The sequence below is a fragment of the Pongo abelii genome, chromosome 11 (genome assembly GCF_028885655.2).
Source record: "Pongo abelii isolate AG06213 chromosome 11, NHGRI_mPonAbe1-v2.0_pri, whole genome shotgun sequence".
In the NCBI taxonomy this organism is placed as follows: domain Eukaryota; kingdom Metazoa; phylum Chordata; class Mammalia; order Primates; family Hominidae; genus Pongo; species Pongo abelii.
In genome coordinates this window covers 107,844,341-107,859,637 of record NC_071996.2, presented here as the reverse complement: position 1 = coordinate 107,859,637, position 15,297 = coordinate 107,844,341, and the positions used below count along the sequence as shown (strand labels likewise).

The window sequence follows — 15,297 nt, the reverse complement described above, 5'->3', positions numbered from 1 at the left end:
ATTTCCACCTATGAGTGAGAACTTGCAGTGTTTGGTTTTCTGTCCTTGTGATAGTTTGCTCAGAATGATGGTTTCCAGCTTCATTCATGTCCTTGCAAAGAACATGAACTCATCCTTTTTTATAGCTGCATAGTATTCCATGGTGTATATGTGCTACATCTTCTTAATCCAGTCTATCATTGATGGACATTTGGGTTGGTTGCAAGTCTTTGCTATTGTGAATAGTGCTGCAATAAACATACGTGTGCAAGTGTCTTTATAGTAGCATGATTTATCATCCTTTGGGTATATATCTAATAATGGGATCGCTGGGTCAAATGATATTTCTAGCTCTAGATCCTTGAGGAATTGCCACACTGTCTTCCAAAATGGTTGAACTAGTTTACATTCCAACCAACAGTGTAACAGCATTCCTATTTCTCCACATCCTCTCCAGTATCTGTTGTTTCCTGACTTTTTAATGATGCCATTCTAACTGGTGTGAGATGGTATCTCATTGTGGTTTTGATTTGCATTTTTCTGATGATCAGTGATGATGAGCATTTTTTCATGTGTCTGTTGGCTGCATAAATGTCTTCTTTTGAGAGGTGTCTGTTCATATCCTTTGCCCACTTTTTGATGGGGTTGTTTTTTTTCTTGTAAATTTGTTTAAGTTATTTGTAGATTCTGGATATTAGCCCTTTGTCAGATGGGTAGACTGCAAAAATTTTCTCCCATTCTGTAGGTTGCCTGTTCACTCTGATGGTAGTTTCTTTTGCTGTGCAGAAGCTCTTTAGTTTAATTAGATCCCATTTGTCAGTTTTGGCTTTTGTTGCCATTGCTTTTGGTGTTTTAGTCATGATGTCCTTGCCCATGCCTATGTCCTGAATGGTATTGCCTAGGTTTTCTTCTATGGCTTTTATGGTTTTAGGTCTAACATTTAAGTCTTTAATCCATCTTGAATTAATTTTTGTATAAGGTGTAAGGAAGGGATGCAGTTTCAGCTTTCTACATATGACTAGCCCGTTTTCCCAGCACCATTTATGAAATAGGGAATCCTTTCCCCATTTGTTGTTTTTGTCAGGTTTGTCAAAGATCAGATGGTTATAGATGTGTGGTGTTATTTCTGAGGCCTCTGTTCTGTTCCATTGGTCTATATCTTTGTTTTGGTACCAGTACCATACTGTTTTGGTTATTGTAGCCTTATAGTATAGTTTGAAGTCAGGTAGCATGATACCTCCAGCTTTGTTCTTTATGCTTAGGATTGACTTGGCAAAATGAGGGCTCTTTTTGGTTCCATATGAACTTTAGTTTTTTCCAATTCTGTGAAGAAAGTTATTGGTAGCTTGATGGGGATGGCATTGAATCTATAAATTACCTTGGGCAGTATGGCCATTTTCACGATATTGATTTTTCCTATCCATGAGCATGGAATGTTCTTCCATTTGTTTGTGTCCTCTTTTATTTTGTTGAGCAGTGTTTTGTAGTTCTCCTTGAAGAGGTCCTTCACATCCCTTGTAAGTGGGATTCCTAGGTCTTGTATTCTCTTTTTAGCAATTGTGAATGGGAGTTCACTCACGATTTGGCTCTCTGTTTGTCTGTTATTGGTGTATAGGAATGTTTGTGAGTTTTGCACACTGATTTTGTATCCTGAGACTTTGCTGAAGTTGCTTATCCGCTTATGGAGATTTTGGGCTAAGACAATGGGATTTTCTGAATATACAATCATGTCATCTGCAAACAGGGACAACTCAGAGAGTTTAACATCCTCAACTTGAGGCAGCGGACAAGAGCAATGCAGGACATATTTATCTGGAAGATACTTGGCACTGCATCTGATAGAGACTAAACTGAGAGAAAACCTTTTTAACTGGCCTATCTTGATATCCTGCAGTTCTACCACATTGCAATCCAAAAAATGAGAGTTAAGCAATCAAAATGGTTGAGCCCAGCAACAGGGGGCAGGCTCAATTTTAGTAGCTCCTAAGACAGAGATATCATGCCTGTCAAAAATAAAGAATCCATCAAAATTGAGATAATCTAGACAATTTTAAAATCAACATGAAATTAATGAATGCTGAAAATCAAACATTATTCAAACATAAGAGACTGAATCACGCAAACCTGCATGAAGCAAAAACATTATGTTGCTTCATGGAAAATCCATAACTACAAAGCACTCAGTCTGAAAAATCTAAGAAGCAAGTCAACCTGTCAGAATTTGAAACTGTTATTTAAGACAATCAGTGTGGCAGATACAATGGACCACTAAACTACTGCCTACAGCAAATTTGGAGATGATGAGGCATTTGAAGATAATCAAGATAAAAGTTGCATTTAGATTTAAAAATATGTATATCTACCATATATAAAGACTCCAAACTTACAAACACCATGTTGACTACAAGCTCATTCTCATTTTTATTTTAAAAATGTGGAATTTGACTTAGTTTAGCAAGCATTTATAGTATCTATACTATATATCAAATACTGTGCTAAAAACAGAGATAAGAAAATAAATAAGACTCACTCTCTGTTTTTGGGATGTAGAGACGATAAGGGGGAAGCAGATCCCAGAGAGATCACTTCAAAGCATCAAAGGAAATTTCTGAGCAACTGGACATGTGGTGGAATATGAGGGAGGTGTGAAGGATATCCAGGTTTCTGGATTAGACAACCAAGTGAATGATGGTGCCATGTGTGCAGTAACAGGCTACAAGGAATGGGGCAAGCAGATTCACAGAGAATAGAGTGGGCTTGAATTGTCTGTGGGACATCCAGGTAATGAAGTCCAGATGCAGGCAGATATTGGGGTCTAGAGCAAGTTCAGGGCTAGAAGTGTGTATTTACGGGTAGGTGAAGCCATGTGGTGAATGAGATCCCATGCAGGACAAGGCCAGAACCCCAGTGTACCAACATACATGAAGATGGTAGAGAGGGCATCTGTGAAGACTAAAAGAAGACAGATGTTTAAAAATCCTGAAAAGCCCCTGGGTGAGACTCTGTCTCAAAAAAAAAAAAAAAAAAAAAAAATCCTGAAAAGCCCATGAGTAGAGTTTTAAAAGGTGGGACATCATCAAAAACAAGAAGTAAAAGGTAACCATGGCCTTTAGCTACTAGATCTTGATAATTTTGTTGAAAACAGTTTTGCAGGGGAATGTGTGAAAACCAGCATAACCAACCGAGTAATGAGGCCTTAACAGACATACTACAAAGTTAGGTAATTTATTCCCCAATTTTCTGAAAATGCTCCATTTTAAGTTTAAACACACATTTTTAAACTCATGCAAATTAAGCAAAATGTGAGTATATTTGTAATAAAATGGAGAGCTACATTAAGATAGCATGAAATTCCCTTAAGGGCAGCACCCAAGGACCATCACCATCTGGTCCAAAATAGTGTGTGCACCCACTCCTCTCCAGGCTACACTCAACTTTTCACAACTCCCTCAACCACTTTCTTCCCTCCACCTAGAATGTCTTATCTCACTTTTCTCCTGGAAAATTCCGCATCATTTTTCAAAACGGCTTCAGTGTCATCTCTTTCAAAGGGCATTATTTGTCTATATTGTATCCCTGCAAACATACCACTAAAGCAAAACTGGCTTATTCATGTGTGTGCCTTATCATCTAGGAGGCCATGAAACTCATCAAAACCAGAGAGTGGCTGCTTTACCTTCACAGCTAGCAGAGCCATTCTAGCTGAGGCATTAGACATGTGAGTGAAGATGCCATCTTGAGCATCCGAAACCTAGAAAACATCACACAGAGACTTCCCCCATGTGCTTGGTCCAAATTCCTGACCTACACAATCATGTTGTTGAGTGGTATTTTCAGCTACTACATTTTGGTGATAGTTTGTAATACAACAAGAGATAGCTGCAACAGGTGGTGATGGACGCATGGTAAAAGAATTACTTCTTTGAAAAGAACTTACTGATACCCTACTATGATCTGGTGCTCTTCTTCGAGCTAAGGGTTCAGAAATGAACAAAAGAGACACATATCTCTACCTTTATTGAAGTTAATGTTCTAGTGGTGGAGACAAGAAATACAGTTAAAATAAGTGGTATGGTAGGAAGAATGTGGTCTGTATGTAGAACTAAATCAGGGAAGGGCAATAGAAAGGGTGGTCAGAAGGTTATAATCATAAATAGGGTGGTCAGGAAGGCTTCCTGAAGAAGAAAACAATTATTTAAGATGGAAACTATGAAAGAAGCAGATAGGTGGATAACTGAGAGAAAATATTTTAGGAAGAGAGAAAATAGCATGAGGTAAGAGTCTGTCTGGCATGCTTGAATAACATGACAAGAGATCAGTATGACTGAGGCAGGAGAACAGACAGCTCTGTGGTAGACGATGAGGTCAGAGAAGTAACAGATAGGGTGCTGGAGTCCCCAAGACCTTCCAGGTTCAATGATTCACCAAGAGAACTCAAGGAACTCAGCATATACTCATACTCATGGATATAAATTTTTTTTAAGACAGCGTCTTGCTCTGTTGCCCAGGCTGGAGTGCAGTGATGCACTCTCGGCTCACTGCAATCTCCACTTCCCAGGTTCATGAGATTCTCCTGCCTCAGCCTCCCAAGTAGCTGGGATTACAGGAGTGTGCCACCACATCTGGCTAATTTTTGTATTTTTAGTAGAGACGGGGTTTCACCATGTTGCCCAGGCTGGTCTTGAACTCCTGAGCTCAGGTGATTCGCCCACCTTGGCCCCCAAAGTGCTAGAATTACAGGTGTGAGCCACCGTGCTAGGCCCTTCATGGATATAATTTATTAGTGAAAAGATACAAAGCCAAATCAGCAAAAGAAACTGGCATTCAGAGTGAAGTCTGGAGGAAACCAGGCACAAGCTTCCAAGGGTCTTCCTTTACTGGAGAGGACTTGCTTAATTCCCCCAGCAGTGAGTTCTTACCACATGTGTGAAATGTTGCTTACCAGGAACACTCATTAGTGACTCAGCACCCAAGGTTTTTACTGCGGACTGATCACATAGGCATCTTCTGCCTAGCATGTACAAAAATTCCAGACTCCCAGAAAAAGAGCAGGTGTTCAGCATAAGCCATATTGTTTGCAGAAACAGTTTTGCACAGTGAGCCATTCTGATAAGGGAATGACGGTAGCCCTCCACAAATCTAACTTTCCAGATGCCACCAGCCAAGGCCCAGCTTTGCAAGCAGGGCTTTCTAAGGACAGCAGTCTCAGGCCTGCTACGTTAACTTTATTCTGCACAGATAGTCAGATCATGCGGCACTTCCAAGGCCATTTAGGAGAGATGTGCGCCATCAGAAGATCTTCAGTAGAAGAATGACATGACCTGACTAGAATTTTAAATTGTCACTCTAGCTTTTGTGTTAAGGAGAGACAGTAATGTGGGAGTCTCGGGGGCAGAAATGGAGACACTAAAGTCTATCTAAAGAAAAAAATAATAAAAATCAAGCTCCAGTATAGCAACAGGAAAGAGACTGAAAAGTAGTCAGATTCCAAATCTAGTATGAGAGCAGAGTCAACCAGATTTGCAGACTGATTGTATGTGGCTCATGAGAGAAAAATGTTGGTCAAGGGTGATGACAAGCATTTCTGGTGAATAGCTAGAAAGATGGCCTTGCCATTTAATGATATGCTTAGACTGTAGGAGGACTTGGTTTGGAGTTGGGGATTAGGAATTCATTTGGGGGCATGCTATAAGTGTAAGATGCCTACCAGATGCCCAGGCAAATGGTCAAGAAAGCCGTATATAGAGCTGGCAGCTCAGGGAAGACACCTGGGCTGGAGCCACCCCAGTGGTATTTGGAACCATATTACTGTAAGCAGAGAGAGACACATGGAGATTTAAGAATTGAGTCCTGGGGTACTGTAGTGCTAAGAGGCAGAGGAGGAAAGAAGGAACCACCAAAGAGCCTGAGAATTGACAATAGATAGGAAAAAAATCAGGGGAGTGTAGGTTCCAGGAAGCATGTGCTTAAGATGTTCAGTATTTTTAAAATTTTTTTTATTTCCATAAATTATTGGGAAACAGGTGGTGATTCATTACATGACTAAGTTCTTTAGTGGTGATTTGTGAGATTTTGGTGCATCCATCACCCGAGCAGTATGCACGGCACCCAATTTGTGGTCTTTTATCCCTTGTGCCCTTCCCACCCTTTCTCCCTGAGTCCCTGAAGTCCTTTGTGTCAGTGAGAACACCCACTTATGAGTGAGAACACACAATGTTTGGGTTTCCATTCCTGAGTTACTTCACTTGCCATAATAGTCTCCAATCTCATCCAGGTTGCTGCAAACGCCATTAATTCACTCTTTTTTTAATGGCTGAGGTATATTCCTTTATATATATATATATATATATATATATATATATACACACACACACCACGGATTCTTTACCCACTCGTTGACTGATGGGCATTTGGGTTGGTTCCATGCTTTTGCAGTTGCAAAGTGTGCTGCTAAACATGCATGTGCAAGTATCTTTTTCGTATAATGACTTATTTTCCTCTGGGTAGATACCCAGTACTAGGATTGCTGGATCAAATGGTAGTTCTATTTTTAGTTCTTTAAGGAATCTCCACACTGTTTTTCATAGTGGTTGCACTAGTTTACATTCCAACCAGCAATGTAGAAGTGTTCACTGTTCACCACATCCACACCAACATCTATTTTTTTTTATTTTTTGACGATGGCCATTCTTGCAGGAGTGAGGTGGTATCGCATTGTGATTTTGAGTTCCATTTCCCTGATCATTAGTGATGTTGAGCATTTTTTCATGTTTGTTGGCCATTTCTATATCTTCTTCTGAGAATTGTCTATTCATGTCCTTAGCCCTCTTTTTTATGGGATTGTTCCGTTTTTTTCTTGCTAATTTGTTTGAGTTCATTATAGTTCTGGATATTAGTCCTTTGTCAGATGTATAGATTGCGAAGATTTTCTCCCACTCTGTGGGTTGTCTGTTTACACTGCTGACTGTTCCTTTTGCCATGGAAAAGCTCTGATTTCAAACTATACTATAAGACCATAGTCACCGAACAGCATGGTACTAGTATAAAAATAGGCCCGTAGACCATTGGAACAGAAATAAAGAACCCAAAAATAAACCCAAATACTTACAGCCAACTGATTTTCAACAAAGCAAATGAAAACATTAAGTGGGAAAAGGACACCCTATTCAACAAATGATGCTGGGATAATTGGCAAGCCACATGTAGGAGAATGAAGCTGGATCCTCATCTCTCACCTTACACAAATATCAACTCAAAGTGGTTCTAGGATTTAAATCTAAGACCTGAAACTATAACATTCTGTAAGATAACATTGGAAAAACCCTTCTAGACATTGGCTGAGGCAAGGACTTCATGATCGAGAACCCAAAAGCAAATGCAATAAAAACAAAGATAAATAGCTGGGACTTAATTAAACTGAAGATGTTTAGTATTTCTATCAGTCGAGAAGCATCTAAATCTCACTAAAAATGGCCTAGATTTTTGTTCACTGCTCCTTCTTGGCCCACTCTCTGCCCAGTACCAGAGACAGAGGATGTACATCCTCAGCCTATTGCACCAAAGGTATAAACTGAGGCCGACCTGGGCTTACTCTCCAACCCAGCTAGTTTTTGTGCTAGTGTCTAGGTGGAGCATTGAAGGTTTAAAGGCTCTCTCTACCACCTGTGGATACCAAAGAGTAGCTGAAGATCCCTTTCTGATGGCAAAGTTCTCAACAGAACTGAGTAGCAACGTCAAGTTAAGGACTGCCTGGGATCTGGTCTTTAAGCCAGTGGTTTCCAAAAGCAGCTGACAGAACCCATCAGAAGAGCACTGGATCTGAACTGTCCACTAAGGCAAGCCATTTGTGGCGATTTACATTTAAATTAAAATTTAAAATTCAGTTCCTCAATTGCACTAGGCACATTTCAAATACTTAGCAACCGCATGTGTCTAGTGGCTGCCCTCTTGAAAGATGCAGATCTAGAACATCTCTTCATCCTAGAAAGTTCTATTGCACTACATTGCTTTAGATTTTCCAAGAGAGGCCCAAAGCTCTGAATGTTTAACACACTCCTCAGATATCTTTAACAGTCCACTCAGAAAACAGTCTCACAAAAATCTGACAACATTACCATTTGCCCAACTTCTTCAAAGGGAATCTGTAGCACAGAACACCCTGGGAATGAATTCCTGGTTAACTAAGCCACTTGATTAAGCACAGGGCCTCAAGCTACAAATCAGGGCTGTGGCTCCCAGTCGTGCACAGGGCAATTAACTCAGCTCAGATAACCAGCCAAACCCAGTTCAGCAAACCTTATGTGCACGGATTATACACAGAGGGTGTGTGAGGATGTGTGTGTGAGAGGGAGAGAAAGAGAAAGAGGAGGGAGGGGAGAGAAGATCCAGGAGCACAAACTCAAATGCCCACCAGCAGGCCAAATAGCAACCGTGAATTAAGGCCATAAGTGAGAAAATAAGCACAGAGTAAAAACAGTCAAGCATGATGACAATAACTTATCCTCACTGTTAGGGAAGCAATGATGGAGACTGGAGCATTAATAATTCTTTCTAAAGAGAACAGAGGTGTCTCAGCTCCAACTGATGGTTGCTATGTGGGAAAGTAAAGCCCAGCATTGTCAGAGCTTCCGATTTGCTTTTCCCCCAAAGAAGATAGGAATCTGGAGTTTTGCATGAAATCTCAAAATATTTAAACGCTGACAACTAAGTCAAAATATAACACTGAACAGACCTACAAAAATATGTCTGTGGGTCACAGCAGGCCCCACGAGCCCTCTGTTTGCAAACTTAGAAGCTGCTCAATGCAAACTGAGTAGCAGAACCAAAACCAAGTTGGAAGCATGTGTAATGCTGATGGCGAGTCAGTTCTGTCCACATGCTGTAAAGAAGTGAGGTCTGAATAGGAAATAAAGCACTCAAGTAAGTCAGTGCCCAATCAATTGAAAAGCATTTGAGGAATCCAGTCTGGGCCTAGCTTATGTATACAAGAACCTTAAAATCTATTTAGGTAACAAGGCATCAAAGCCTGAAAAGTTTAGAAATTCAAGAGTTCTAGCCTATTCCTCCAGGCTACTCCCACACATTATCATACCAGATTCTTCTTACTACACAAATTCTCTCAGATTCTGATCCCACAGTTAATCAGCGAATGGAATTGTTAGTCTAATCAGACTATTCCCAGTTCTGGGAAGCTGCCTCAACTTGTAAAACAAACATATTATTCAAAATATCTGAATACAGAAAAGATTCATCTTGAAAACCCTATCAAATATAATTTTTCCTTTTTCAAAAAAGGATGTACTCATAGATACAGTCAGAGCCACAAATTGGCCTTTGTAAATTCCAGCATACCTGCTATCCCACGAATTCAATGCTCTTATTTCTCATTCATTCCAACCCCAGAACACACTATACATCCTCATTAATAGACAAGTCTTTCCCTTATTCACTTCACCCTCAGTGAATACACACACACACACACACACACATACACACACACAGTCGGCCCTCCGCATCCATGCATTCCGCATCTGCGGATTCAACCAACCACAGATCAAAAATATTTAGGAAAAAAACTACCTGTACTGAACACACACACACACAATTTTCTTGTCACTACTCCCTAAACAGTATAGTATAACAACTGCTTAAATAGCTTTTACATTGTATTAGCTATTATAAATAATCTAGAGATGACTTAAAGTATACAGGAGGATGTGTGTAGATTACATGCAAACACTGCAGCATTTTATATCAGGAACTTGAGCATCTGCAGATTTTGGTATCCAAGGGAAGTCCTGGAACCAATCCCCTGTGGATACTAAGGGACAATTGTCTATATAAAATGAATGTTCACTTTAAGCAATTATTTGAGCACCTTCTATAGGAAGAATTCTTTAAGGGTAGGAGTAGAGGGTAGGAGTAGGAGTATTCCTAATGGCACTAAAAGGTCAATAAATACTCTAACAAATTCCATGCTTTTATTCGTTTTTTTTTTTTTTTAATGAGAAAAGGCCAGAAATGTCAAAATTCATTTTGAAAAACAATGTGTAATAAATTCACTTTCTGTAAATCAGTGAAAGATACTTAAAAGGTTTGAATCCCTGGACAGCAAGGTTTTAAGCCCTGTGCTTCATAATAATAATCCCATTAACAAATAACATGTATTGTGCTTATTCTGTTGCTTAATAACAGATTGGTGTGTAGATATCTAAGACACAGTATCTGCCATCAAAAGAGTTTAAAATCCAATGAGTTCAGCAATACGAAAAGATTAGAGGAGTAGATTAGTGATTCTCAACCTTGGCTGGGCATTAGAATCACCTGGAGTGCTTTTTAAAATACCTATGCCCAGGACCCACTCCTAACCCAATGAACGAGAATCTTGGGGGAAGGGACACAGGTATTTGTAATGTTTAAAATGTTTAATGTGAAAATTAGAGGTGACTGATGTTCAGCCAGGGTTGAGAGTCCCTGCAGGATACAGCTCAATTACCCATTCACCTGTGACACATAATTTTGATGATAAATTTAATTACTCAACGATCCCCACCATGAGCACGTAAGAAGACAATCACTTCTCCACTAACAACTTCACTAAATTGGATTTGGAGGCTGGGACACTGATAAAGTGTCAGGATTCGGAGATAAGCAATCCCACAGTTCTCACCTCTCAGTCCACCACATTTCCAACGGAGTTCATCAAATGGTGGCAGGAACCTCAAAGGCCCAGACTTCAGAGCATAATTAAAGCCTTCCCAAAAGCTCCCCCTGTATATTCAGGATCGCACCAACCTCTGGCCTTATCTGATGTTGATTCGGGGGCTCCCAACATTCCACAAATACGTTTTCTTTGTTCTCAACAGGTAGTGGTTACTTCTCAGACACTGTCCACGAAATATAGAATGGCATCCCTGGACTTCACTTACTTTCCAAACTTTAGAAACCTCAACTTCCATCCTCAATCTTGAAACCTGTCTTTCTCCCATCTACGTTACTCAGTGCCTCAGAAAATAATGGACTTACTTTACATTCATGTTCCCACCAAATTTGGTTCTTTATAGCACTTGCCACCTGGATGTCTAAGATCTTGCCCATTTTCCCATTTGTAGTTAGACTGAGGAATATTTTTCACAGTTGATTTGCAAATCCTACAATATGTGCCTCAGAAACTAGATTTTCTACATGTAGACCTCATAAAATATATAATTAAGAGAAACTTGTGGATGTCCCATCACTATTCCAGAAGCAAAACTGCTATTTTTAGGTTGATGTGATATAGCAGTTAGTAGACAGAAATGTCTTTTTAAATCAAGCATTAAAAAACAAATAATATGGATAAATTCCAATTCGTAACAACATATATAGTACTAGGCTATGCAGTTAATGGCTGAGAGCAAACATCTAGAGACACAGTTCCTGGTTTCTAAACCCAAATCTACCACTTACTTGTCATGCCTCTGTGTCTCTTTTTCCCCTGATTTGTAAAATGGGGATAATAATAGTACCTATCTCCTAAGGTTGTTGGGAGAAATAAGTCACAAGAATAAAGTTCCTAAAACAGGGCCTGCACAGAATAAGCACAATACATGTTATTTGTTAGTGTGATTATTATTACGAAGTACAGAAATTCGCTGATTTACAGAAAGTGAATTTATTACACATCATTTTTCAAATTGAATTTTGACATTTCTGGCCTTTTCTCATTTAAAAAAATGAATAAAAGCATGGAATTTGTTAGAGTATTTATTGACCTTTTAGTGCCATTATGAATACCATTTAATATTAGTTAAATCTTGTTATGATTACAATATTATTTAAAATGAAACTATGGGAGAAGAATACTTGGGGAGGGGAAAAATCATCACTTACTACTTCTTAAAATGAAATTTTAAAAGCGAAAAAAAGGGGAAGGATTTATATGCTTCAGGTGACCTTTAAATGTCACATTCACTAATATATAAATGTAAACAGAAAAATATAAGTCTGGTAATAATAGTAAACTGATCAATGCAACTACATTGTTCTGTGATATTATAAGTTACGTTTCCATTCCAGAATGTCAATAGTTTTTTAACACCTTTTAAGATCAAATTATAGTGAATTAAATATCAGCTGGTTAGTTCTCTTCATGGTATTTACAAGCTTGCAGTTTATCTCTTACTTGGATAGCCTCCTGTACTAAACTTCCAAATATAGAAGATTTGAGGGCATAAATTATTTAATAGTTAAAAAGTAACTTCAATTTGGTAAGACAATCCTTCAATGAGATCTATTTCAATCATCTGTCTGGAGTAATGTTGTTACTATTAATCTTAGCTCACATTCAAAAGTTAGTGAAATATGATTTAATAGACAAATGGTTGCTTGTTTAAATCCCAGTTAACTGAATTACATGATTTAAACAGCAAACACTATTTTAACAATGGCAAACACATATGCATGCGCACACACACACACACACACACACACACACACACACATAACATTGCAGTAGATTTTCACACAGCTTTATAAACCACTTTAATTTTTTCCCTCCTCTACCTCAATTCCATCAGTAAAGAGTTCATCTTTAGGGGTTATATTTAATATATTAATAGACCTTTCATTGTACTCTCCTCCAGTTCTTGAGTATCCAAAGCAATATGCACATGTATTTGTCCAGAGCTGAATTTTTTTTCTGTATAATAATTCTTAATGGAGGCAAAGAAGGTGCAAGTATTTTCTTAAACCCCTAAGCTACATACTTCTAAGAAAAATTTACTTTTATGCTTTGGATAACTGATAAGAAGTTAAAAGAAATTAAAACTTACATTTTTCCATCACTAGATTGACCAACCCACTATTTTAGTCACATGGCATGAGACAAAATATTAAGAGAACCACTGGCCGCTAAAACAAGAATTTGTGACTTGCCCTGTTTGAGGAGGATTTGGGACATACAAAATGTTCCATGTGAAGATTCAAAAAATTAAAAGGTTATTCAATGCCTTCATTTAAAAGTTTCACTGAGGAAGTCCCAAAGGCCCAATGTTACCCAAATACTTGGCATAAGTTCTAGTGCCAGATATTTTCTCAACATGTATGCACACTTAAAAAAAAATTGTCACTTAATTTATACTTGTTCCTGACTTCAGTTACAGAGCTAGGAACGTCTTTCTCATTTTAATAGTCACTCAGGACCTGACAACAGCCCACACACATAGTAAATGGTCATAGAATCTGCCACGTTAAACTGAAAACACTCAAAATGTAGACAGGTTGGCTAAGCAAACAGCATTCTCCCACCTGAGTTCCTGCCCAAGTCACTGAGACAGGGCAGCTCACAAGGCTGAAACTCCAAAGGCCCCATCAGTTGTAACTTCCGAGTATGTGTCACTTGCACAATCAACTTTCTAACTCCAAGGAGCCTAAGTGAGGCGGGCCTTAATGGGTCAAAAATCACACTTAGATGAGCAGCACCTTTTAAGACGTTCCCTCAAGTTCTAAACCAGTGGTTCTCAAACTTCAGTGGGCATTCCAATCACCTGGGGATCTCGTTAAAGAGCAGATCCTGAGTCGGTGGGTTTGGAGTAAGTCCCTATATTGGGCAGCTCTAAGCAGCTCCCAAGAGACTCCAATGCTGCAGGTCCACCCACGACCCTCAGAGCTCAAGGCCCACAAATACCCAAAGACACCCAGATCACTGATATTAGCAACAGACAACAGCTGCAGCTACAGGCAGTGCCCCATAATCCCCTGGGTTTTCTGCATCCCCTGAGTGTCGCCACCGGGTCGCACCTGGCAGGTGCCTTAGCTGCAGCCGCGCCCCCCTCCTCCGCGCCGCGCTCACCTTCTCCCGGGTCTTCAGGTACCGCTGCAGCGCCTGCTGGGTGAGCTCGCCGACGCGCAGCTGGCCCTCCTTGCAGGGCACCACGATGCCCGTCCTGCCGAAGCACACGGTCACTTTCATCCTGGCCCCTGGCGACCACGCCGGGCCGGGCCGAACAGGTGTCTGACCCGGCGGGCGCAGCCCCCACTCTCGGAGGACGCCCGGGGCGGGTGGGCCCGGAGACCCGGGGCGCCGCTCCCCGGAACACCCTGAGGCCCGGAGGCTCGCGGCAGCGCCCCTTCCACCTGGCCAGGCGGCAGGTGGCGGGAATCGGGGAGTGACGGCCGCAGAAAGGGGTTACCTCCCAGGTGCCCGGCGGCCCGGGACACGGCAGCTCCGCGGCCCGGCTCCTCCTCCTCCTCCTCCCGCTCCTACTTCTGCCCGGCCCAGGCGGCTGCTCCGCGCCCACCAAAGCGAAACTGCCGGCCCTGCCCTGTCGCTGGCCCTGGCCCTGGCCCTGGCCCTGGCGGCGGTGGCAGGGCCGGCCCCAAGCCCGGGGCTGGAGTGGGCGGCGGCGGCTGCGCACGGGGCCGGAGTTGGGAGGAAACTTTTGCGCTGGCTCCCAACTCCTCCGCGGCGCCCGCGCTCTGGGCTCCCGCGGTCCTGGGGACGGCCTGGGCCCGGCTCTTAAAGGGGCCGCGGCGCTCCCGGGCCCCGCCGCACGCTGGGCGACGACGTGCCCCGGTCCTGCGGGCCAGTAATTGGAGCCCGGGAGCCTCGTCTCGTCACCTGGGTCTCTCCCTGGCTCTCCCTCTCGCACGCATGCACACGGAGCTCTGGGGAGTTGTAAGGCGACCCGAGGGCTACACACTCGAGGACTGAAACCGGATCTCAGAACACCCCGAGGGAAGAGCGAGGAGACTGCAGAGCTGCGCCCTTCACAGGAGGGGACCGCAGCAAGATGCAAAAGGAGCCCAGGAGCAGGTGCTTCTAGTCACGCCCACCAAAAACACCCAAGAGGCGAGGCTGCCAGGTGCTGAGATGCAGGAGTGTCCCGAGGGCCTGTTAGGAACTCGCCTTAAGCACAGCCCTTGCCGCTGCCCTCAGGAGCCCTGGGATAGCAGAGCTGAAGGGAACCTTGGAGAGAACGCGCCAGTGGAAACTTTTCCTTTTACAGACCCTCGAGGACACTGAGTATTCGGCCAAAGGTCACACCCAAGACCCAGATATGATCGCGTGTGTTGACACATAGCCTTCTGGAATGCGACTACCGTTGCGCATTTTATTAGGAAAAAAAAAAAGTTAACACCTTTAGGCTCATGATTTGGCAGGTGTGTATCCATCACCAATTGAAATGGGAATATGTGGGGGAAACCAACAAACTACATTAGTTTCATTCTTAGCTGTCATGTAAGTGAGCTCCTTTGAGCTTAACAACTGCCCTGTAGGTAGATATTATTATCCGCATCTTGTGCATCAAGAATGGTGCTCGGAGAGGTCAAGAGACT

At 41.8% G+C, this 15,297-nt stretch overlaps 1 protein-coding gene across 7 annotated transcripts in view; it reads right to left on the bottom strand.

Moving 5' to 3' along the window:
- PARD3B (par-3 family cell polarity regulator beta) overlaps window positions 1–14,453 on the bottom strand; it is a 1,076,689-nt gene extending 1,062,236 nt beyond the window's left edge. For 5 of the 7 annotated variants that reach the window (XM_024243297.3, XM_024243298.3, XM_063712983.1 and 2 more), the window contains exon 1: window positions 13,811–14,403. In XM_024243297.3, the coding sequence (XP_024099065.2) occupies window positions 13,811–13,930 (120 nt within the window). In that variant the 5' untranslated portion in view covers window positions 13,931–14,403. Of the gene's footprint in view, window positions 1–13,810 lie in introns of all 7 variants that reach the window. The other 2 variants (XM_024243295.3, XM_024243296.3) reach the window with 1 other exon arrangement.
- Window positions 14,454–15,297: the final 844 nt, after the last annotated feature.